The 25,123-nt window shown below is 35.7% G+C and overlaps 2 protein-coding genes across 5 annotated transcripts; one reads left to right on the top strand and one right to left on the bottom strand.

Annotated features, from left to right (window-relative positions):
* Nucleotides 1-56: 56 nt before the first annotated feature.
* Nucleotides 57-9,197, bottom strand: LOC137936799 (fructose-bisphosphate aldolase-lysine N-methyltransferase, chloroplastic). 3 transcript variants are annotated; one of them, XM_068781688.1, is made up of 15 exons: nt 9,043-9,197; nt 8,483-8,592; nt 8,321-8,384; nt 8,102-8,212; nt 7,926-7,985; nt 6,555-6,662; nt 4,074-4,143; nt 3,945-3,985; nt 3,631-3,711; nt 1,752-1,787; nt 1,303-1,386; nt 818-954; nt 608-696; nt 366-514; nt 57-281 (listed from the first exon to the last, which is right to left on the bottom strand). In XM_068781688.1, the coding sequence occupies exons 1-15, from the start codon at nt 9,148-9,150 to the stop codon at nt 135-137; spliced, it is 1,395 nt and encodes a 464-aa protein (XP_068637789.1). In that variant the 5' UTR covers nt 9,151-9,197; the 3' UTR covers nt 57-134. The 3 variants fall into 3 exon arrangements, with proteins under 3 accessions (XP_068637789.1, XP_068637796.1, XP_068637804.1); XM_068781695.1 differs by having other exon boundaries at nt 6,564-6,662; XM_068781703.1 differs by lacking the exon at nt 3,631-3,711.
* A 1,991-nt stretch (nt 9,198-11,188) lies between these two features.
* LOC137936814 (glucuronokinase 1-like) lies at nt 11,189-20,540 on the top strand. Of its 2 annotated transcripts, XM_068781714.1 has the most exons (7): nt 11,189-11,216; nt 11,331-11,600; nt 12,414-12,563; nt 13,004-13,192; nt 13,279-13,395; nt 14,327-14,487; nt 20,127-20,540. In XM_068781714.1, the coding sequence occupies exons 2-7, from the start codon at nt 11,388-11,390 to the stop codon at nt 20,371-20,373; spliced, it is 1,077 nt and encodes a 358-aa protein (XP_068637815.1). In that variant the 5' UTR covers nt 11,189-11,216; nt 11,331-11,387; the 3' UTR covers nt 20,374-20,540. The 2 variants fall into 2 exon arrangements, with proteins under 2 accessions (XP_068637815.1, XP_068637824.1); XM_068781723.1 differs by lacking the exon at nt 11,189-11,216 and having other exon boundaries at nt 11,296-11,600; nt 20,068-20,246.
* The last annotated feature ends 4,583 nt before the right edge of the window (nt 20,541-25,123 follow it).

Below are 25,123 nucleotides of genomic sequence, written 5' to 3'. Positions count from 1 at the left end.
AATCGGAATCCATATGATCGTGACTTTCTTCCTGGACCAATGGGCCCACAATAGCGTTGAGAGTGATAGGGCTCTTTTCTTCATTGGTAATCTAAGTCTGGAGACAATATAATTGAATAAAATACAAACCCCGTTCATGACAGGTCAAGCTTACTTGGGGGTGACAAAGCAGAGTAATTCATTAGCCACGCAGAAGCTGACTTGAGAACTCGTAGTTCACCAGTGAGAAGATCACTTGCCATTTGTCTTCGAATGGAGTGAGAACTTTCCTTCCTCAGCAACTGAGAAGTGGTAAAGATGAGGCCGTAAATCAATTAATAGATTCGTAAACTGTTAAGACAGGATATTAATGGAAGCAAACTCACCTTAATGGAAGCAATATATTCTCGAACCATATTTGTAATTTCTAAAAGCAAGATACGATGAGATTCAACTTCCCTGTTCTTATTTCCTAAAGGACGCCGAGCAAGCCGTCCATCATTTTGAGTGGCTTCTGTTGCCAAATCATCTAGCTCTGAGGAATAAATGTGGAACTTAATCAAAGATTGTGTATTTAAAAGGAAGTCCATTTTTATGAGAACAAAATAAAATAAAAGATGAGAATTACCTTGATGAAAAGTCATAGACAAAACACGGGCAAATGCACGGAGTGACTGTGGAATACCCTTGCCTGTTCCTCTAGCAGATCTCACTTCCCTATTCAGATCAACTTTGTGAGTAAAATGACCACCAAAATTTGTAACAGCATGCCAGAAATGGTCCGAATTTTCTTGGAACACAAAAACATCCAAATTGAGGGGTTTGAACTGTCACTCACTTGATTGTGAATAAATTCCCATGATAGTTGACACCACCCTTTTCACAAATGATAGTTGGCATTGAGTGTTTGTGCAAAAGTTCCACTTTCTCTGCACATAATGGATCATGCTCAGATACGGCCATCCAAATCTGGACCTGAACAATAGAACTATTCTGCAAAATTAGAGTCAATTTTATTTCTCAAATCTCTACATCATGCATTCATCCTCCAATATGAGCAGATCATGCAGGAAATGGATTATCATAAAAAAGAATTGGTGAAATACATATCCGTTCTACGTTCGGCAATCACAAAAAAATAACAGTTGGCTCATACAACAAGCCTTGATGATTAAAAAAATCCAACTAAATGCGTGATAAAATGATTGAGTAATCTCAAAATCAAAGTCCTGAAAGTTCGAGACAAAGCCTAATACTGCAACAGGATTTAAAACTTGAAACTATGTGACGCATAGAAGAAGCCAGGAAGATGCTTAGCCAGACCTGATCGTAGATGTTATGTGATAGGGTAAAACCGAAGTCCAGCATCAGTGTAGCATTTGAATATTTTCCGTATCTTATGAATACCTGTCATATCATAGAAGAACTAAACACATCCACCAATATGTAGAAGCCGTTACCAACTACATGATAATTAAATTGCACTCTGCAAACAAGTTGAGAGATTTTTGCAGACAAACATGATCCTGGTGTGATACAGTAAAGTCAAATGAAATAACAGTAGCAAGAATATAATGGCCTTTTGAAGCCTAAAGGGAAATAAAGAAACTGAATTTGATAAAAGATGCTTGTTTTCTAATTGAAAATTAAAAGCAAGAGGACCCAATAAGAACTTTTGTGAAAGAAATGTAAACATTTTGGTTGAGATGAGAAGGAACAGTTTCTTCTGAAAAACTAAGCAATCAGGGAAATAAGCAGAAATGATCATTGACCTCTTCACCAACAGCATAGTCCCGATCAGCAATGACCTGTACAAGCGCAAGAGAGAAGTCCATTAAGTATCATACCAGAGAACCTATTATTTCAAAGAGCAACACCAAGAGAACTTATGGAACCATAAGAGCAGAGACAACATGATGCAACTGGAAATAAGGGTATTCAGTTTTTTTACTCACTTATTCTACGATACACAATTAATTAACTTAGAAACATAGTTACTCAAGCAGCAGAGTACTATTAAACCTACTTGCTTTTGTTTTCCAGATACTATTTTGTGCAACTTCAATTAGTAAAGTAATTAAAAACAATCTATCTATCTTATTCTTATTCAAATTGCATGCTGAATTTAGCTTTCAGTCCCAATCCAAGGAAAAAGAGGGTCATTACTTTTAATATAAAGTAATGGATCTAACAATGATTCACCCCTTTTGTTTCTTCTCAATAGAAGGAATGAAAATGAATCATTTTTTTTTTATTTATCTATGTATTTTTATTTTTATTTTAGGGTTTCATTGAAGAAGGAGAAAAATCAATAAAGAAAGAATTTGTCACAATATTAAATCTTTATTTATATAGAGACCCATACCTTTATCACATTTCTTATTTTGTGGGCCCATGTAGTATAGTTAGATTGCAAATGTCATTAAGTCAGTTTTGGCCCCATAGCAGAGCAGGGGTAAAGTTGTAATTTTGTTTGGGGGCTAGGGTTTTGGTTTTGCTATTTATTGTCGCTTATAAGATGTAAAAGATGGAAGAAAAATTGGAACGGATAGAGTAATAGAGTCTCTCTCTTGGGTAGATGTTGGTATGTTGTGCTGAACCACATAAAAATTGTCTTCCAGTGGGGCATCTGTTTTTCTTGCTCATGTATTTATTGATGCAGGCATCAAGGTATAGGGCAGCCAAAGGCACTTCAGATGGTGGTGCACTTATGTGAAATTTAGGTAGAAGTGCAGGCACACTCAGATGGACATGGTACTCCCTATTGTAGAGAGGGCACCTTGATTGCACTGCAGATACAAGGCACCCTAATATAGGATTACAGGCACCCTGGAAGAGGTGCAGCCACATGGTATCTCAGTTTGGTGGTGTGGGCAAGCAAGTGGGAACATGGTAATTGATGGTGCCTGCTATGCTAGTTTGGGTATGGCTGACAAAGCAGAGGCAAAAAGGTATTGGCAGAATCAACTCAATTTGTTCTTCAAGGCGGCTTGTAGAGTTGAAATCAAGGAGGAAATTGTTGGTTTTTATGTTTTGTACTATGTGGGAGTATACTTAGGTTACAAATGTAATTGGGTCAATTTAGCCCTTGCAGGACAGGGTAAATCAGTTATTTTACATGGAAATTACCCTATTTTTTCTCTCGTAAGATGTAAAGGACAGGGTAAAGCAGTTATTTTTTCTCTCCGTAGATGTAAGCACGTTCTACAAACAGCCTTAAGAAATTTGTCTTCCTGTGTGCCATGTGTTTTTCTTCTTCATTCCATGCATGTGCATGTGTTGGATCCAATCTCACCTAAAACGATTTTTTTTAATGATGATGACACACATGTACTACACCCAATACCCTGGTGAGATTTGAAGTCAAGACCTCATAATATTGTAAAACTCAGCCAAGTCCAGCTAGTCAAATGAGTTCATCCATGACCATGACACATAACCGGGTTAAACAGATCCAATTTGTTCTGACTCTAAAAACCCAGAAACAGATCAACTGGTTAGAACTGATAACTTATTACTCTTATAAACAATGTAAATAGAGTAGGTTACATGGCCAGTCTCACTGGTTAGACTGAATGTGGACATTCCAGTAGATTAATGCCTCTGTGGGGCTGTAAAACATTGATGAAACTTATCATAGAGCAGCCATACCTCTGAGATTCGTTTATCTTCATCACTCAGTAATACAGAACCTGACAGCCCATCATGATTCAGAAAATCTGCAAATGGAATCTAAAGACATTTTGTCACTTCAGAACCATGCAGAATTTTTTCTAATTTTTGTGTTTTCAAATGACAGTCAAAATTTCTTAACGAAATGGAAAAAAAGGGTCAACAGGACAGGTGCATAGCACGTATGGAAACAGCAACAATGGAATCAGAGCATGGGATGTATGTAAAACCTAAATTACTAATAGCAGAAAACTAGTGACATCTGATAATAAAAGTCTTGAAATGAAACATACCAGAGAGAGACCCTTTGATGTCCCCCATGCACGTGAAGCAACTGAAATAACAGAAAGTGATAATTAGACCAAGCACCTAAACGGTACTGAAATTCAATGAGGGATTTTATTAGTGATGTAAGTGTTTACCTAAAGCATAAGCATGCATGAAGTCCTCCAAAGAAATACCAGAAAATCTTTGAGGAAAGAGCTCAAAGACCTGAATTCATGTGATATTATGTATTGTCATCAATTGGAGGACAACATGAGAAAAGGCAGTGTCCAGCGTCAAAAAGGAAAAAATATTACTACGCATCTATAACCAGGGCTCTAAACATCTAAAAATACATCCTGGAAAGAACAAGGATTATACATTTCTGAAGACCATGAGTCTAATGTATGATAGAGAACCAAGTTACTGAACCATCAATTTTAAATATACTATCAAACATCAATAATAGGGAAAAAAGAAGAAAAAATAAAAAAAAGCACAAAAGTACAGAAAGAGTTCTCAGCTGGAAAATCAGAATTTGCAAGTGATTTGGCTGGAGCCAAGAAATTGAACTTGAAAGGTCATATCGGGAATCATTTGGGAACCAGGTAAATTTTTAATTTTTGACACTTAAATTATTATATGTATATACAGACAGAAAAACCGGTCTATTTGTTTTGATGGTTTTATAGTATAAGGTCGCAAAAGATCAGGTTCATTTCTTGTACTACTTTACAGCATCATGGTTCACAAAGGATATTTTCTTGTTGATGTACCCTTTGCACCTCAGGTTCTTCTTGCTTCTCTCTTGTTAATGAAATCTTATTCTTACTGTGCAAAAAATAAAAATAAAATAAAATACATACACATCATTGTGAAGTGACTATAAGTAAGATGAAAACTAAGTAACCCGAATTCATAGTTAATTTTTACCAGACAACAAACTTGTTAGACATAGATTCAACTCTAATTAAGATCAAAATATGATTTCATTTTCATTCATATGTAAACAGCTTCCAGCTGAAATTTGTGATTACAGTAACAGGAGTGTCTGTAATAGACTCTGTACCCGGACATGAATCTCACTAATTCAAAGTAGCAATGGAGATTGAAGTAGCTTCTTCTTCTAAAACAATTGCCAGCCATAGCATAGAATCACAATCTCATACAGTTTCCAGCCACTACCTGAAATATTGAGTTCAAGGAATTTTTTTACATAGTCAAGAATGGACATCTATGTTCTCAGTTAAATCCTTTCCCAGAGAAAAAAAATTCTTGATCTAGACCAAGTTACTTTGAAAGAGATCAATTCACCCTGATTACAATGGGCCACCGTCCATCAAGTTTACGAACGTTATGAACGTGGAATTGCCTATCTGAGTTTAACTCATCAATTCATTACTAACTGATGAACTTATAACTAGGCAAATTGTTGAATTTCTAGAAAAGAGAAATACTTCACTAACTTATTGTAATTTTGAGTACAATGAACCTCTATTTATAATCGAAGAAACAAGTAGAATCCAATTACAATTAAATTACCTTTATCCCAGTTACACCCAAAGTTACACACTAAATGATAAGTCCTACAACAATTGAATAGCTGAACATAAATAGAAGACTAACATAACTAAAACACCTTTAACTAAGACTCTTCTGTGAGACCTCCTGTGAAACTCTTATAAGACTCCACCATATTAATTCTAACTCTGTGAGACTTCTTACTGTGAGAATCATGTAAGACTCTTCCATATTTGTTCTTCAACACAAATGATATAACTAACATCTTATGGGAATTGATGGATTTGACAGAAGAAACAAGAAAGGAAATTTAGCAACACATATCTATAAATGAGAAGGGTATTGAGGAACAACAACATGGGAAACAAGACACTCTTAAGACATTTCAAGCATAAGATCTGTCCAAAAGTACGTCTGCTTCCCCAATGTAAAGTTTAAAAGTGTACAATACAATATTTTGCCTGAAGTAAACTGAAAAAATTAGGGAGAGAGAGAGTTGAAGAGAAAGAATGAGAGGGAGAGAAAGTGGAGAAGAGGAAATCTCAAGAGAGAACTGCGTTGGGGGTTGTGCACGTCCCCCAACCTCTATTTATAATGCTGGATAATACAATTTATAATTATGCCCTTACTTTAAGTGAAACCCTAATCTCCTTATATCTCTCATTCTAGATGTCCTCTTTACATGAAACTTGGACCATAGATATAATTTGACATACAGAGCAAGATTACACCAAGACATATAAAGAAAGATAAATTGAAATGACTAAAATACCCCCGATACTTTTTTTCAACATAAACACATGGGTGCCATTTCATAAATCCAATGAATTGAAATAAATAGTCCAAATGGACTTTATTTTGTACTTGTTCCAGATGGGTTGTAGTAAGTCTCATAATGTCAGTACAATTATTGATAGCACACACGTTCAAACCTAGGCACTTAAGATTCAGTTGACTAGTTTTTTCTGCAATCCAGATACCTTTAGACCAAAACAATCAAAATCATGCTGTAGCATGTAATAAGCCTTCAAACTAAACAGTAATAAAAATAACAAGAGGAGGAGAACACAGTAAAAAAAATACACAAAGTAATTTATAGTATGGTTAAAAAAGTGCACCAGTCTGACTTTCAAGTATTCACTTTCTATTTTAGCTTGATGACAGATTGTCTCCTGATAGACAGGGCTTTGCCGGATCATCTCCAGTTCATCTTCACTCCAAAATACCTGGATTGGTAATTGCCAGCACAGCAATCAAGAGTGTTTCAATCCTCAAGTCAGTCCATTATGAGTTTTGCAGTGATGTCACCATCACTAAAGCCTTATACCAACTACATAGGAGCCAGTAAGTTTTGCAGCAACATAACAGAATTAGAAACATTCATATTTTGAAAACCATCATCCACGAAAAACAGTGGTATACTTTTCTTTTCATTCCATTTCTTGATTTTCAAAAATCCCCATAAATTAGATGAACAGACCACCAAAGTTTTAGCTAAATCTAGTTCGAACACAACTTGTGTACTTCTTTAAGTGGGAATAATCCGACATATGTTAATGTTGAGACAAATCTTGTAGTTATTAATTAGAAAAAGATCTCCAGACTTCAACTAGTAATTTTGAAATGGACTTAGATCCAACTTTAACATGGTACTGATGGTATCAAAGTATGGTGTCTGTTCTATAAAGTCTAGTTCGTGCTCCATTTGGTATTTACCCTGTTTCAGTTATCCACATTCATACCTGTGGTTGAGTAAGGCTAGATGTGAGGGAGAGTGTTAGTGGGAATGAACTGGCATAGGCTCCTTTTATAAAGTCTACAACCTTTGAAGGAACTGTGTTTATAGTTGGTCTCATGTAAACAGGTCTGGCAATGGCACAGCAGCCAAGCTGGCCAAAGAGGGTGTTGATCATCAATCACTTGTGGTCATGATCAACCCCTCATGACATTTTGTGTATTCTTTCACCTCTGGGCAGTTTAAGATTATCATCATTTTCAAAAAAAATAATCCCACATAGGTCAATGCCAAGAAAAACCTTGTGGTTACTGGTTATTAGTTAAGAAAATGCCTCCTAACTTCAGCTAGTCATTTTAGGGCAGACCTAAACCCAACCATAATATTCAACACTACAAACAATTTGTGCATTCTTTTGGAAAATGGACAAATTAATGTCGTGTACAATTTGTGAATTAAATTTAGATTGTATGCTTAAGAAGAAGAAAAAAAGACTCTTCTAAATTTCTAAAAGCCTCCTATGGTGTCATTCAAATATTGGTTACAGACATATGTAGCAATATCTGGGTTCCTAGCTGTTGTTCTTTGGAAGAAGCCAGGATCTGCTCAAGAGAGCAGCTTCCAAATTGAAAAAATCAAGCCTGTAGTACATGATCACTACACAACAATCAGCCTATGCTTCAGACTTTATGCCGTGGAAGAACAGAGTCATTCTCTATGTAACATTCTTTTATAAAATTTAAAAAGTAAGTACCGTGCTATGAAGCTCTCCATGCCGAGGGAGACTATTAACGTAAGTAGCCCATTCAGAACTCTGCACAGAAGAAGAACATGTTCTTAAGCTCTTCAGTTTTCCACAATTCAAATCTTACCTCCTGGAACCAGTTCGTTGCCTATGACAGACAAAGTTAAGGAACAAGTAAATTATACCTGTCCCATTTTTTGCTCAGCTAGAAGAACTGCAGCAAGTTTTGCAACATTAGAAAGATCATCATTTAACAGCACTTTAATTTCAGGAACAATATTTTCAGGTGAGATCTGCTGCAGAATCACAACACAAAAGGAATTAGTTATTATCTTATGATGCATGCACTGCACCTACATGACTGTAAGTATTTGCCTCTAAGAAGACATGCAGGAATAACTTACAACACTGTAGGGAACTCTCAATATGCAATCCCCTGCTTTTATGGTGTCGGATGCAAACAATGACCTGTGTTAAAGAACCGCAATAAAAACTCTAAAACCACCAAACCAGAGTTTTACATTTGAAAAGCACGAGCAATAAGTTGAAACCCAATAGAGAAGTACCTGCCATAGATAGAATTTCCAACTGCAAGTGTTGATGATATTTCAAGGCCGGCCTTGTGTTGTAACCAGGACAAAAACTCGGTTGAGTATTGGTTCAAGCACTTCAAGTTCTGGGGAAAAACTACACTGATTCAGTCAACAGAGCTATCAAATGCGACAGAATCCAGCATAAGATCTTTAACCACGTCAAATCGCTTCTTTCTTTCTTTTTTGCCACAGAAGTAGTTTTAAACTACCAGAGATCTGTAATCTTAGAGGTTTCTATTAGAACTATGAACTTCCCGTCTACTGTAATTACTAAAACTAATGCTCAGCAATCCTTTTATCTGATTTGTACCGCATTGTTTGTTCCCATTTAGCCAACTAATTTTTCTCACCTCGATAAGCTAAATAATGGAAAACGTAGCTGCAGCTTTCTACTAATTGAAAGCAAATCAAACCAACAAGAATGGCCGAGCAAAATGAGCAAAAATAATTTCTTCACCAAAGCAAAATGAGAAGTCATATAAGAAATGAAAGGAGACACGGAACCAGAGCAATGGAGGTCCATGGAGCTGAACCTCGTAAACGGTGGCTGCACTCGCTAGTCTGAGGCAAACAGCCGAAGATCTCAGCAAGAGTGGTGGATGAAAACATAAATTCATAATTCTAGTCCCCAGCCATATCATGGTCTAGGTTTGTTGTTCTTCTAGGATTTCAGCCTTCTTCTAGCGCTGTTGTTTATCCAGTTCTGCTGTGTGCACTTCTGCAACGTCACAGGTAGAACCCGTGATGGACAAAAAATTTATAATGTACTTGGGGTCCGTTAGTGCACTGCGTGAGTGGCTCCTTGGTCAATGGCAATTGAAAGTAAATTATACTGTCACTTTACCAGAATGTGTTAGTCCACGGACGGGGCGCCCATTCTTTCATCCACGTGAACTCGGCCACAAGTAAAGTGGGTCAATCAGGATTCCCACCATGGTTCTTCTATTTAACTTAATTTGGTTTATTATCAAGTATTTTTGTTTAATTATTTTATTTTTATAATTAATTTAATTAATTATTTAAAAATTTGTGAATATTATTAATTTATATTATGTTAAAATCTATCTTATGTTATTCATAAATTATTCTATTTATTTATTTATTATTACTATATTAAATTAGTGATTTAAGAGTGGTAGTTAAAATATTGTTAAAATAAGTAATTGATTAAATATTTTTATTTAATTTTCTATTTTTATCATTAATTAAACTAATAAAAATTTATTTTGTAGAAATATATTATTAATTTATACTACGTAAAATATATCTTATGTTATTAATAGGATTATTATGTTTGTTTATTTATTTATTATATTCATTACTGTTATTTTAAAATTTTTATTTTTATAATTAATTAGTGCATTAGTTAATTGTCATACTGTAATTATTGTATTAATTTAAACTAAACTGCAATCTATCTTAATTTTTTTTTAAAATATTTAATTAATTAGTATATTAATATATTTTAATACTACATTAAATTACGTATTGGGGTAGTAACCATGTTTGTTTTGGTTAATTAACTGTTAAGGTATATGATCTCTTTTAAGTATATTATAAAAAGTAACTCATTCTCTTGTTTATACTACATTTTTTATTTTGGGCACTAACACATGAAAATGTTTTCCAATACACTTCAAATTTACCACACTAATACCAACAAGTGATTCACTTTCACTTACACTAGTTTATTAACATTCACTTACATTAAGTAAAGTACCTCCCCTGTCCCCCAAAGTAAATTCACTTTCACTCGTTATTTCACTCGACGCTCAATGTTGAGACTAAACCAATCCAATTAGATTTTAATAAAAATATTCATATTATTTATTAATCAAATATCATATTTATTTAAATATTATATTAAGTTACTAATTTAAGAATAATAATTAAGTATATAGAGTAAATATTTTTGTTTAAGTATTATTTTTATAATTAATTAAATTAATGACTTTTTAGTGTGTAATTATTGTATTAGTTTAGACTAAACAAATATCTATCTTATTTTAATAATAAAATAATTTATTTATTTATTTGTTATATTCATGACTTTTAATAGTATATTAAATTACTAATTTAAGAGTGATAATTTAGATATTATAAAAGAAACGGTATATTATTTTGTATTTGATGTATTTAATTATTAAAAATAAAAATTTTATTTTTATTTTGTTAATTAAAAACTAAATAAAGTTAAATATATCAGAATATTTTATTAATAACTTTCCCATAAAATTTTCGTTGTGCACCCTAACACACAAAAAAAAAAATTTACACTAAATTTTCAAATTAATGCCCAATTACCATTTTCCTGTAGAAGTCGTACTCGTTAATGGTTGTTTCTGACAGGCTCTATCCTCTTTCCCACGGTCATTGTCTCTTCTGCAAAAGGACAACAACTCTGAAGCTCGCTGTCGATTTTTCTCCAAAAGTACATCTTCTTTCCGACATCTATCTACTGCGTTTCTGGTGGTTTTAAGGACTGTTTTTTTCTTTTTCTGAAAGGTCTTTTAGAGGTGCTGCTCCAGATGTTATCATGTGGACAATCAGACGTACCAAGCTTTTGGCTATGAGTAGAACCGAATCCTTGTAGATCAAGTGGGATTTTCAATTAAATTTGTTGAAGGCGTCTTATGGATTATTGTTTAGCCGTGGTTTTACTGTTCTCAGGACTTAATTCATCTTCATCGCCCGTCCATTGAAACCGGTTCGCAATATTTTTACTTTTTTGATAGTTCCATTTTTATAATTCGCCCTGGACCCGCCCGGTGCGGATTTATCTTGACTGAACTACATTGATTTCATTTCCATGAACCAAAAGACGTTTCCGGGTAGGAGGCTCTGTTCGCCGTGAAGAAGGAAGACGCCGAATCCGGAGATGGAGAGTGACGCTTCATCGGATTTCATCGAGCACAAAGCCTATGCTAGGATCGGGCTGCTCGGCAACCCTAGCGACGTCTACTTTGGTCGTACAATTTCGGTGAGCATCGGCAATTTCTGGGCGACCGTTCGGCTAGAGCCTTCTGATGAACTCGTCATCCAACCCCATCCTATCCACGATTTCGTCCGGTTCGATACCTTTCATCATCTGGTCTGTTTCTCCCACCATCATCCTGATCTTGAAGTTGATCCGACATTCATGTGCAAGACGCCTTAGTTTTACTGCTGGAATTAAATTCGATTTCTTGTTCATAAATATGGTATAAGTCATTGTTATCGCTTTTAAGGAAGACAAGCTTTGGAGTATCTTAAGTATTGGTGGCAACTTAAATCGGAGCAAACACAACGCTTAATAACTTGAATTTAGTTTATTGTGAAAATTCAGAGTCAGAATAGTGTAGCATTAGAATTTTAATCAAGACCTGGAACTTGCACGAAGCAGAACTGTTTTTCTGTTACTTCACTGAGACCTTATTTGCAATTTGTATTGACAGTCTTAGTAAAAACTTTTAAATCTTGGATGGGGTAAATAATGTTTGGCGAATTTAGGAAGTGTTATCAGAATGTGAATTGTTGCTGTGCAAATTTCTGTTTAAAATCGATAGTATGTAGTGAGTTTATTTAGGCCTATCAGATGTGGATTCCCTGGACAGAACTGTCTTAGCCTTGTCCAATTTTTTTAAGTTTACTAACTTTCCAATTTTCTTTTATTTATTTTTTCATGTTTGTCTGTTTTTTAATATTTCCTTCCTCACCAAAAGACATTGCACTTGTCTACATGATCCTAAAACTACTTTACTCGGGCAGCTCTTCTGGCTACTCATGGTAGTTATTGTATTGGGATGATTATTTACTTCTGAAATTAAAACTGTTTTGTTAGCCAGATGGGCATTACCGTATCTTTCTCATCTCAAATTCTCTGTGAAGTGGTTTCCCGACAGTTTGGTTTTTAATTTTTTCATAGGTGGATCGCTTGGAAAAGGAAGGCTTTTATGGAGGGGTTCGCTTGCTTATGGCATTTTGTAAGGTTTTCTACAAGTATTGTTCTAATGAAAAGATTGACCTGCATGATGGAAATTTCACGTTGTCTTATGAAACCAATATCCCTCGCCAGGTAAAGCTTTTGAACCATTACTAGTGGTGATGTTTTTTAGAGAGCTACCTCTGCTTTGGGCATAGTCTGTAGTCTTGTACCACAGCGTCTTGTAATCTGCTGTCACATTCAATTTTGTCTTTTGATCATGTATTACACGTTTTTTAGGGCTAATGCTATTAAAACAATGCCACTTGAAAAAAATTAAATTTGTTTTCATTTGTGGTCAAGCTACTCTATTTTAGAGAATAGATTTGCAAAGTCTAAAGAATTCAATTTCCGTCCATTTTTTTTTACATGGAATTACAATCTGAGTCAACAATTTGTTTGTCCCTACTTAAGTAAAGAAATGATGTCACAAGTTCTTGTAGTATTCTCTATCTCTTAGTGCACATATTCTATCACAATACCTTTGTTGTTATATAGAATGTGACCAAAGTATGTTGATAATGACCTTCCAGACAGGGCTCTCAGGTTCAAGTGCTATTGTTTGTGCTGCTTTAAATTGCTTCCTTGATTTCTATAAAGTTAGACATCTAGTTAAAGTGGAAGACCGCCCTAGCCTGATTCTTAGTGCAGAAAACGAACTTGGTATTATAGCTGGTCTGCAAGATCGAGTTGCGCAGGTCTATGGAGGGCTCGTTTATATGGTTTGTACCATGTGACTTTGGAGTATTGAGCTTACGTTATTCTTTCAATTGTATTTTCTTAACAACATTAAGGCTTTATTTTGCAGGATTTTTACAAGGAACATATGGACGCAAAGGGACATGGGGTTTATGTGCCCCTGGATATTAGTCTGCTTCCACCACTGTATCTAATTCATGCTGAAAATCCTAGTGACTCTGGCAAGGTTTTTCTCTCACAATGACATCGTTATAGATAGGGCATTTGATGTATTGCTTTACATGATAATTATCAAATAAAATTTTGAGGTAGAAATTTTGGTAAGACGACCGAACTTTTTCTTTTGATAAGAAGCTACTAATTGCATTGAAATTAATAAAATACAAGGGGTTTGAATTGTATAATTTACGTTTTAGAAAAAAATTGGGTACAATATGTTTTGAATCAAGAAGTTGTAAGTTAGAAACTTACAAACAAGTGAAGAGGGACATGTTGCTTTTTGGGAAGATTAAAATTCTTGAGTTAGTGATTTAGGTTAAATACTAGCAAGGAAGAGTATATTTTTGACAAAGGGCAGCATGTTGGACAAAATATTTTTTGTTGAATATTCTTGATGGCTATATCTACTATATGTCCTTCTTTTAGTTTTAGGAAAAATCTGCCCCTAAAAATTCCATAGAATAGGGTAGGATGGTTGAAACTGGAACAAGGTATCATGATGGGATCCTTCTTAAACTATTTCTTTTTAGATAAAGAACCCTCGTAACTTTGAAAATTAGAATTTAAGGTATCGATACTAGCCCAACATATAGAATCCAGTGCCAAAACCTTGAACTAACTATTTATCTAAAAACCTTCCTAAATGATGAATATTTACCCTTGGCTGTGAACTCAATTGAGGGAGTCGCCTTGGGATTCTTATTGTTTCTTGCAGTGCTAGAATTTCATATATTTATGTCTTTTGAAATATCTACATTAGCAGATGTGTTGTATTTCGTAGTACCTTCATGTTCTTAGTCTTTTTTCCTACTTGTTGGTGTTTTCTTAGTGTGTAATAACCAAACAAAAAATATGAAACATGGGTTCAATATCATCAGTTATTTATTAATCATATGACTTTTTCAAAAAGAATATTAATCATTTACTTGAAAGTGCAGGTTCACAATACTGTTCGCAAGAGATGGCTTGAAGGTAATGAGTTAATAAGATCATCAATAGAAGAAGTGGCTAAGATTGCTTTGGAGGGTCGAACAATATTGCTAGAGAGAGATTATTCAAAACTTGCCACACTTATGAACCAAAACTTCGACATTCGAAGGTAATCTTTTGTGTCGTGATGTGTTTTTTTGAATGCTCTTCTTTGTAAAGCTTAGCTTTGCTTACAGGTATGCCTTTGTGGCAATGATATCTTGGTATGAATTACACATGACAATATGGAATATGTCAGGTCTTGCCAAATCTCTTACTAGTGACAATAGTTGTAGCTCCAAATTTGAAAATGTATCATTAAATTTCAGTAGAGTTGGGATATGGACTTGACAAGTTCCATCTTCTTTCGACCCTCAAATTGCATTAGCCACTCCTGTGATATTGGCATGGCTGTCAACTTCCTCCACCATGAAAAGTCACCTTCTTCTCCACCATTTTTTTCTTCCATCATCAATAATCATGGATTGTAAGCGGTATCCTGTCTTTAGTTCCCTTTGGTACTTCCAAACATCACCAACGGTACTACAAATTGCCATGAGGAAGGATGGCATTGGGGCTGGTCAAATGGGAAAGCTAACCCTGCCCCAACTTGTTACTCATGGGGCTAGAGTTGCCTCTTGCCCTCACTGTGCGTCAACCCCCAAATTTGGTTGAAAGGGAGGAAAAACTGCAATAGAAACCTTTAAGTAAAGAAGGGAAATTGAGGGGGAATAGCATTGCTGCCAATAGAACCATCCAAGGAAGCTTTCTCACTGCTGCATTTGTTGTCACAATCTTGGGCTGTTGATATGTCACAAGATTGATAGAAAGCCAGAGTTTTCTTATTTGATTTTCCTTTTAAGGGGAAGGGAAACCCTAGGGAACTTCTCTCTCTGCTCATGCTCATTCTCTTCAAGAACATTCTTGCTTCCTTTTTGATAAGCATGAGTGACCCTAAGGTAACCTCGTCATTATCATTCTTGAGTTAACTCTTCCACATTATCATGTACGACATCATTCTCTTTTCATGAAAACAACTTATTTTCAAGTTCTCATTCTCTTGTTCTCCATAATAAGGAAAAAAAGTTTTTTTCCGTTAAAGACAACTTTAATCTGTAAGTCGTCAAGTAGCTCCACCTTATAAGCATTATCATCATTTTTGTAAGTATCATCCAAGGCCCAATCTTTCTCTTTTGAACTGGTGATATTTATCGCCAGGGTACCATTTCTTATAAAGGTAAATTCAAACTTCATCACCAACTTATAAAGAAGCTTTCACCTCTATTTTTCTGCTTACTGTTTACATTTTGCATATATTGACTTGCTGGTTGGTTAAGGAGTTACCTGATCGGGAGACAACCTGATTAGTAAGTTGGTTGGTTGAGGAGTTACCTGATCGGCAGGTGTGCTGCCAATCTATGATTTTGTCTGAGCCTATATAAGATATTCCATCATGGACATTTTGTAGTTTCTAAGGAGGGTCTTTTTTCTTTATAAACCAAGACAGCGTGACAACTGAACCCTTCAACAATTACCGGAGAAGAGAATTTCTAGAAGTAAAGACGAACACCCTCCAATAAGGCTAGAAATTCAGCATCCATAGAACTGCCAAAACCTACTGGCCCGATGTAGGAGAGGACCTTTTCATCATGACCCCTGACGGTGCCACCAATTCCAGCAGGCCCTAGATCACTTGGGAACTGCCATCAAAATTTAGTTTGAGCCATCCCCTAGGAGGGGCAAACCAAGGGGGCAAAACCAGAGGTGAAACTTCACTATAGGAGAGAATTTCCTTCCAATTCCACCAGATGATTGAGCTTGGGAAATGAGGTAGCACTTCAAGTACGCTAATCCATTGCAGGGTGTTATGTCTATTGCATTGCCCAAAGTACTGGACTTTGATTCAAAGGTCTTTTTGTTGTGTCCCTGCCATAGCTCTAAAGGGACTGCAACAGAGGCAAGGTCCCAAAGAATATTCCCCACTATAGGGGAAGGACTTTTTATGAACTGTTTAATGTGGCAAAAGTAGCTATTTGAGACAAGCTTCCAGCCTGAGTTTCTTGATGATTACTCTCCAGACTGCATTGCTGGAAGAACAGTGAATGAGAATATGAGCTGCTGTTTCTTCTTGTTTGCCACAAAGTGCACATATTATCTATCGCTTGGCATCCTCTTTTTTCGTACTGATTACAGGTGAGAATTTTGTAGTGAACCACCTTCCATAAAAAGTGCAACTTTGGCAAGGACTTTGATCTTCCATAAGTAACTAAAGTTTCAATCAGAATACTGATTTGGAGACCAATAGAAGCTAGCTAGTGAAAATGTGCCAGTGGGACAAGGGCTCCAAAAGGGCTGATACCTTGGTCAAGAATGAAAGGAGGGTGGAGGAGGGCTAAGAGACTGGTGAGCTCTTCTATCTATCCAATTAGAAGTGTTCTGAATTGAAGTTCCAATCTCTAATCCTTCACCATTGCCGTACTGAAATTTCCTTATCTCTGGCTACCCTGAATAATGGAGGGAAGGTGAAACTGAGGACAGATCCTCCTACCCGAAGGTCTTTCCAGAATTTGATGTTGCTAATCTTTTACATCATATTGGCATTGTGTTCTTTTGCTTAGAAATGTCTCTCCACATTCTTGAGGATCTACTTAGTGGGGTGTCATTTGGGAGCCACACATCAGAACTTGTATTGTATTTCTCAACAATTATTCTTCTCCCGTGGGCTGCATTTTCATTTGAGAATCTTTACAGCCACTTAACTAGAAAAACTGAGTTAACTGATTTGAGGTAATTCCTAAGCCTCCCATTCTTTTGCTTTGATAGACTGTTTTGCACCAAACTAGAGGATATCTGAATTCGTTTACATGATAACAAATATTGCTAGGCATTGTGTTCTTTTACTTACAAATGTCTCTCCACAGTCTTGAGGATCTACTTGTTGGAGTTTCAAAAAAAAAAAAAAAAAAGGGAGCCACACTTGAGAACTTATATTGTATTTCTGAACAATAATTCCTCTCCAATGGGCTGCTTTTTTATTTGAGAATCTCCAGAGTCATATAGCTAGAAAAGCTGAGTTAACTGATTTCAGGTCTCTAATTCCGAAGCCTCCCATTCTTTTGCTTTGACAGACTCTTTCACACCTAAGTAGATGATATCTGATTTTTTCTTCAGAGGCCCACCAGAACAATTTTCTCAAACAGACCTTGCCTTGCAACGACACTTGCTGGGCATTTCAAAAGAGAGAAAAGATAATTTGGAAGAGCTACCAGAGTGGATATGACTCTCTATTTTCATACTCGGCTGCTTGTTTGAATTCATTGCTGTCGATATCTCAGGTATTTCCAAGGCTCACGTGGATGAAGAGTTTGTCTACTGGTCAAAGACTTCATCAGCCATAGTGAGTTCTTGCTGGTAGTTTTTGTCATCTTTGGCAACTGCAGCTTCAACAATGAGTACTTCTGTTTCTTCTTATGATTGAGCGTTATGATCAACCATTTCCACTCTTTTGGGAGCTCTGCTTTGCATATTACGAGGGGGAAATCAATGAGCTCCCACCCTTTGTGCTGGAGATGCCAGCCCCAAGGCTTCCACTTAAATCAGGACTTCGTAGATACCAGAGAAAAAAACTGTGATTGAACCTTCACTCTGATACGATTTAAGCAGTGTCCGTGAAAGCATTTGGATCTACAATTATTTCTCCAATGAGACCAGCAATTTGTTTGAAGATTGACTCCAAACAAATGTGCTACTGTATGTTTCAGAATGTCACCCAAGTCTTGTTGAGCAGAGGTTTCGCCTAATACCCTCTTGCCCAACTTCATTATTTGATCTTTCTCTTCTATAGGGGGGGAAGGGAAACTAACCAGGCCTTTGGTCTAAGGTAGTGCATGCACAACTGGAGCATTGGGTGCAGGTGCTTATGCATCTTCTCTTTAACCCATTTTTTGTCGGGGTCAACATCTTGCACTTTGATCAAAAGACATTTTTTTAGCAACTCTGACTTTTCTTTAATGAATTTGCGATTGATGTTTATGAGGCTTTTGTTGGTAAGTGAGTGCTTCAAGTCTGTTGGGTTTAGGGATTGGATACCACTTACCAATGCTTGACTATAAATTGGGTAGGTCCTTACTTTGGGGTTATGATTGTTTGGTATGTCAAGCAAAGATATTTGAGGGGTGGTAGGTGATGTTCCCCTGCAACAGATGAGGAGCATTTTGAAGTAAAGGGGGGTGGATGCATAGCTGTGTTCCTCCCTTGGTCAGGGATTACCAATAGGGGTGGGCGAGTGCTGAGGATTTTCACGTTAGTTTTAACTAGGGATTAAGCCAGCCATTTTCATCCAGTTTGTGATGCACGGGAATTATCCAGCCATTTCCATCCAGACTTTTTGTGGAGTGAAGCAGGGCCAAGCTCAACGTTCATTGTTCTTTCCATGATCTTTGCAAATAAGTTTCCGTATCTGTTTTCTAGAAAGAAGCCAAGTATTCATGTATTTGGTTCACAAAGATTTCTTGTCATCCATCTCCTTTGTTTTTTTGGTGAAAGTATTTGAGTAGTAATGGAGCTCTATACAAGGTTTTCATATAAACGATCTTGGTTCAAGGCCAGTTTTATGGCATAACTGACATTGAAAGGGAATATGTCCACATAATATCATTGGTTTCTATTGTGTTAGGAATTCTGCCATTTTTATCGAATTCGGCATCTGAAGTAGGGATCAGCAACTAGTGGTCGCCGGAGACGCAGAGGACGCTAAACTCATTCTTGGCGCAATATGAGCTTCTTACTGACCTTGTCCATTCCTTGACCTTGGGCTACTTGAAATTGAGAAAATTTTGTAGTCTTTTCTTACTGCATTCGAGTTTAAATTCTGACGTTGGTAAAGTTAAATCCCAATTTTTTTTTGAAATGTGATGTATAAGCTATTAAAAGATAAGAGTAAAGTACAAACAATCCCAAATTTTTAGCATGATACTACAACATATTGCTAGGTGTGTTGTTTAGAACATTTGTTTGGCCGTCCGTTTGAGGATGATTTGGAGTAATGAATTTCAAATCACTCCCTAATTGCTTTCACAAACAACTTTGAAAATTCCTCAAGAATTTTGTATCTCTATTAGAAACTATGATTTTTTGGCAATACACAGTAACAAACAACTCTTTTATGAAGAGTTCAACCACTTCACATGCATCATGAATGGATTTGCATGGAATATTGTATGGGTTCATTTACCAACTTGGTGCCTAGTTTTCTAATATTGTTTGACAACTGCATTAGAGAGGTCTTCTAGTTCTTTGAATTATGCCTAGAAGTCATTATTGCTAATTCCTATTTGATGAATTGAAAATTTTACAACTGTCTGTGTTGTGGACCGTATTTCATGACCAAAAGCATTTGATTTGATGAAGCCACAAAATTCATGCTTTACCTAAAACAAACAGGTGAAATTTTACAAAGTCACTTGTTGCTTTGACTGGAAAATGTGCTCCTTTTTCTTTTTCTCCCTGGGATTATCTGTTTTACATTAGGAATAACATTAAATATTTTACATGCTCTATTTCAAAAAGATGATTGTAAATGTCTTAGGCAATTTTGTTTGATTTCTAACATCAAAAGGTTCTAGTGACGAACAGGGATTGTTTTTATGACTTTACTTTTTTTTTCACGTTTTAATATCGCAGTATACTTATGTATCCTGCTTTGACTCAGGGGTGGCCAGTCATTTCGAGTACCAGTTGATAATTACTCCTGCTGTTTGGACTTTGCAGAAAAATGTTTGGAGATGATGCCCTTGGCGACTTGAATATTAAGATGGTGGAAGTAGCTAGAAGTGTAGGTGCTGCATCAAAGTTTACTGGAAGTGGAGGAGCAGTTGTTGCATTCTGCCCTGAAGGACCTTCACAAGCAAAGCTTCTTGAAGAGGCTTGTAACGAAGCCGGTCTCACTATTCAGCCCGTGGAGATTCTTCCTTCTTTTCTTGGTGAAGAGGATCTCAAGACCCTCACTAGTTCATGAGGCTGAGTCTGCATCCGCCACCATTTTTTTTATCTTGAGCTGGTGATTGAAGCTTTGCATCATCCGTAGTGGCATTCAATAAAGACTTAAGGAAACGTTTTACAATTTTTTGTTTTAAATTTCTGCATAGTCTATATAAAGCAAAAGAAAAGGCACACTTCATTTCATACTCTCACAACTAGTAAATAGTTGTCATCTCTTTCATTTGTTTTTATTCTTATTTACAATTTCTTTCTTCTTGTTTCTCGTCTTTTGATGCGTTGGTGCCAATCAGAAAGCAAAAAAAGTTTGGTGAGATGAGGAAGCACTAATGACAAGGATTTGTGGGACCATTTGATAAGAATGTCCCATTAAGAGGTCAGAGGTGCAATATTAGTTATACTTATTTTAATGTTAAATGTGTTTGTTGGTGAAAATAGAATCTGGAAAATTAAAATTGTTAATGTTTTAGGGAAGGTCATAGCAAACAAATATGCTGAGAGCAAACTAAGAAGAAGCAGAGCACTACTAGCAGTTTGTAAATGACTAAAAACCTTTTACTATGGCCACAGCTAAATGTCATACTTGTAAATAATGACAACTTAGTCGATAAATATAGGTGGGAAAGTTATTTGCTTAACCTCAATGTTCTAATAAAAAATTTGAAAGACAAAGAGGATCTTAGAATCCTTTTTGTTGTTGAATTGCTTATGAAAAAATTGTTCTCTTCCTGTTGCCTTTTTGTGAAGGAAAGAAAAAAGGCTCTACCATTTTTCACAAGTCAAAACTAACCTTTAAAAATCTCCTCCAACCTATATTTTTCCTGTTTCATAATGACATGAAGCCTTTATCAACACTTGCTCAAGAAAGTTTTTTTCTTTATCTATCTCGATGAGTAATATTGTGCTTCTAACAAGTCATCTCGAAATTTGAAGATCCAAAAACAAGACAAAAGCCAGGATTTGCTCATGATCTTGATAGAGTTGATTCACCTGTGACTACTTGAGATCAAGCCCCATATCAAGTCGGCAAAGGTGGGTATCTCATTAACGCAAGACATCTTAGATTATCAAGAGGGCCAAGTTAAACTATCTTGGTTACTACACACAATGTCTCAAACTGTAAGCCATTGGTCCAATATGCTGTAAAATCTTGAAAGGGCCAAAGAGAAAGCTTCTGATTCCATCATTCCACCACCAATATCTGACGCTATGAAGCTTCAAATAGATCCTATCGCTAACTTGGAATTCTCTTTCTGTATGGTGCTTGGCAGCTTTCTACTTCTTATGATTCTGAGCCACTGGCATCTCTTCTGACTTGGGATCCTCAACTGAATGGTGTATAGGTTCCTCCAATGCAGATAAGTGGCTTCTGAAATAGTTTCTCCCTCCAGTGACTCAATAACCCATTCAATCCCCCTCTTGCAGCACCTCAGTTTGCTAACTTGTTGTCCATCTTTGTCAATTTCAAAGAAAGATTTAGGAAATTTCTCCCAAGAAGAGTTCATAGGCCAAGTACCACATTATGTGTGCTTCAACTGTTCAATAATACCACCACCTCATTCTTGTTTTATAGTCCTCATTGATTCCATGGTGCAAGGGTGTAAGGACCATGTCATATCTTGAAGGGACATTGTTGAAAACAATTCTTGTAGCTTGGTGTGGTTCTTTATCTTAACACTACTAGTTGCTTCATTGAGTTTTTCATAAAGGAGTAACTAAAAATGTTTACACTTATACTTTTAGGGTTAAATTTTCATCATAGTTAAAGCATAAGTCATGCATGTTTACTATCCATCACCTCTTGAGTAAATTGGATAGAATGTTGGAATCCAAGAAAGAAAGAAAAGAATGTTAAGAACCCAACAATGAATTGCTAACACTAACCTTTCTTAGGAATTTGTACAAACCCTCACCCTTTGCCTGATGCCAAAAAAGTTTGAGCTAGGCCTAGTGAACAACCTGGAATTGATACCAAATGATACAATTCCTCTGACAAACAACTGAAAGACAAGAGAGAAAAGGTACACAAGAAAGAGAGGAGTAATTTGGGAGTTCAGGTTATAGCTGTTGCCAATTTGATAAAGGCCCCAGTCTCTCAAATTCAGAAAATATAATAAAAGTTAGAGGAATTCGTCTCTTAGAGAAAAGGATTGAGAAAAACATATCATAGGATAGAGGGTTACCTTCGAATATTGAAGTACTGGTCCAAAGAGTGACAAGTTTTGAATAATCTCTCTCTAGTAATAGTACACTTCAACCCTCCAAAGGAATGTCAACCACTTTTTCTACTGATGATCTTATGAACTCATCACCTTTGAACTATCTCTTGCTAATAGTGTTGTGGAACTACAATTCTAAGTATAATACTAATATTTTTTGTAAAAACACCATATGATTAATAGAAGCGATGATATTAAACTCTTGTTTTATATATTTTATCTAGTTATTGTATACTACGAAAACACCAACAACTAGGATAACAGACAAATATCATAAAATAAACATGAAGATACGAAACAATACAGAGCATATTCTAAAATAGATATTTCAAAAGACATAAATATTCATCATTATAGCATTGCGAGAAAAATTAAGAATCCAAAGCCCACTCCTTGAATTGAGTTACCAACCAAAGACAAATATTCATCATTCCCGAAAAACTTCAAAAACTAAAAAAAAAACAATTTAAACTAATTGTATTTTATTAACTTGTAGTGCAATTTTTAGCTTTTCATCAATTAAAAAAGTTCACTTGTCTTACTTGGTAATCATCATAAAATACTAAATCAATACTCCAAATGCCCTAGAGATAATAGAGTCACTATGACAGAAAAAACTAGCTAGAGTCACTAAGATTTTCAAAATGAATAAGTTATAGTGGTGGAAGAAGACCGATATCCATTGACACATAAATCACATGTCCCTTCCATCCAAATGTTTATTATTAAAATCTTGTAAAATAATTCATTAATGTTGTTCAAAGAATAATATTGAAAGAAAGTACAATCTCAAGTCTCCAAATTCTAATAGTATAGACCATATAAGCAAGGCCTATATAGACCTACACAACTTGATATTGGATACTGGCACCAAGATTTCTTGGAGAGCATATAAATGAGCCCCCTAAGTCTATTTTCTGCACTAAGAATCAGGATAGGATGGTCTTCTACTTTAACTAGATGTCCAACTCTGTAGATGTCAAAGAAACAATTTAAGGTGAAACAAACAATAACACCAGCGAGTCCCGTCTTTAGGTTAGTGACAACATACTCGGTCATGTTCCACACCAAGAGATCAAACAACTACCACAAGACTTGTAACACTATTTCCGTACTTGAGTATGGATAGACAAATTGTTGAGTTAAATTGTGATTGCATGTGATAAGATTTACTTGCACCAAAAGTGACCTCTTTTAACTTTCCAATTCTATTATTTAAAATAGAAATAGCTTTATGCAAATGAAAATAAATTTAATTTTCACTTGCTAAAATTAAGTTTGTTTTCGCAGGCAGTCAAACTATATCTATTTTAGAAAATAGCATTGCGAAGTTGAAAGAATCCAATTTTAGTGCAAGTAATTTTTTTCCTCACATCTAATCACAATCTGAGTCAACGATTAGTCTATCCATACTTAGGTATGGAAATGGGTTCACAAGTTCGGGTTATTATCTCTCTTGTTGCATATTTTATCAAAATACCTTAGTTACTATATGACATGTGACCTAATACGTTTCCACTGGCTTTATTGGTCAATTTTCTAATTCAAGTACTATATTTGTACTACCTTGAATTGCTTCCTTGCTTCTACCAACTCAAATATCTAGTTGAAGTAGAAGTCCACCCTAGCCTGATTCTTAGTGCAAAAAAGGAGTTTGGAATAATACATGGTCTCCTAGTTTCTTAGTTCCAACAGGAAGGATTTATAGTGGTACAGTTTCTTTTGTTCAAACGACAAGAAATTAGTCAAACACATCACGAAACCCAACATATATGCCGCGAAAGGGACCTTTGCTCGATATGAAAATTGATCAAAGCATGCATGAAAAATCATGAACCAATGTTTAAAATTCATGACTTGAGCTTCATAACCCAATGGAAGGTCACCTCACCTACAAATTATGAATTGAGGCTCGAAAAATCTGCTCAACATGTTTTGGTTTCGACTTAAATGAACAACTTTTCTTCTCTTTCTGATGCATGATTTGATCAATCAGCTAGAACCTGATCGATAAACTTGCTTCTAGTAGCCTTCTTATTTTACATTTTGGTCGAACAACATGGCTTGGTCGATCAAGTTCAACTTCTAGTACTTTCTTGAATTAAATACTTTACCAATCAATATGACTTTACAATGGTTTTCCAAATCTTGATCGAACAACTCGACCTAGTTTTTTTATTTTTATTTTTATTTTTTATTTTTTTTTAGAAAAGATGATTATATGAATAAATGAACCAGGAACTAAAAATAAAAATTAGAGGAGCAGACCCCTAACAACAAGGGATTGGAGTGTTAAGCAACTTAACTTCCAAGAACCAAAGAGATTCAACTTCTCAAATCATGAAAAGCCAATAACATACCTGACCAGTGGCTTTAGAATCCAGTTCAGTTGTAATACTGCTCCCTCTGTTCATCATTTCACCAGGGTCTGAGACCCCGGTTCTTTAAAACCAGGTTGGGTCATACTGAATCTGGAGGTAGACTCGGAGTGAGTCGGGGGTAGGCAGAGAGAGAACTCGGCCAAAACAAGAGGGCAACCCAGACCGCCTC

This window comes from Aristolochia californica, unplaced genomic scaffold (assembly GCF_029961685.1).
Source record: "Aristolochia californica isolate CCGP_79_NKW_82.1479 unplaced genomic scaffold, dmAriCali1.0.hap1 SCAF_10, whole genome shotgun sequence".
Taxonomy (NCBI): Eukaryota; Viridiplantae; Streptophyta; class Magnoliopsida; order Piperales; family Aristolochiaceae; genus Aristolochia; species Aristolochia californica.
Note: the sequence above shows the minus strand (reverse complement) of the source record. Positions and strands in the feature narration are given on the sequence as shown.

Coding starts and splice junctions, on each gene's coding strand:
- LOC137936799 (XM_068781688.1), bottom strand. CDS start 9,150: ATGATATGGCTGGGGACTAGAATTATGAATTTATGTTTTCATCCACCA. Junction 3,712..3,944: donor CATCAAAGGGTCTCTCTCTG/GTATGTTTCATT, acceptor AAATGTCTTTAG/ATTCCATTTGCAGATTTTCT. Junction 955..1,302: donor CACATAACATCTACGATCAG/GTCTGGCTAAGC, acceptor TCTATTGTTCAG/GTCCAGATTTGGATGGCCGT.
- LOC137936814 (XM_068781714.1), top strand. CDS start 11,388: ATGGAGAGTGACGCTTCATCGGATTTCATCGAGCACAAAGCCTATGCT. Junction 11,601..12,413: donor TCGATACCTTTCATCATCTG/GTCTGTTTCTCC, acceptor ATTTTTTCATAG/GTGGATCGCTTGGAAAAGGA. Junction 14,488..20,126: donor CAAAACTTCGACATTCGAAG/GTAATCTTTTGT, acceptor TGGACTTTGCAG/AAAAATGTTTGGAGATGATG.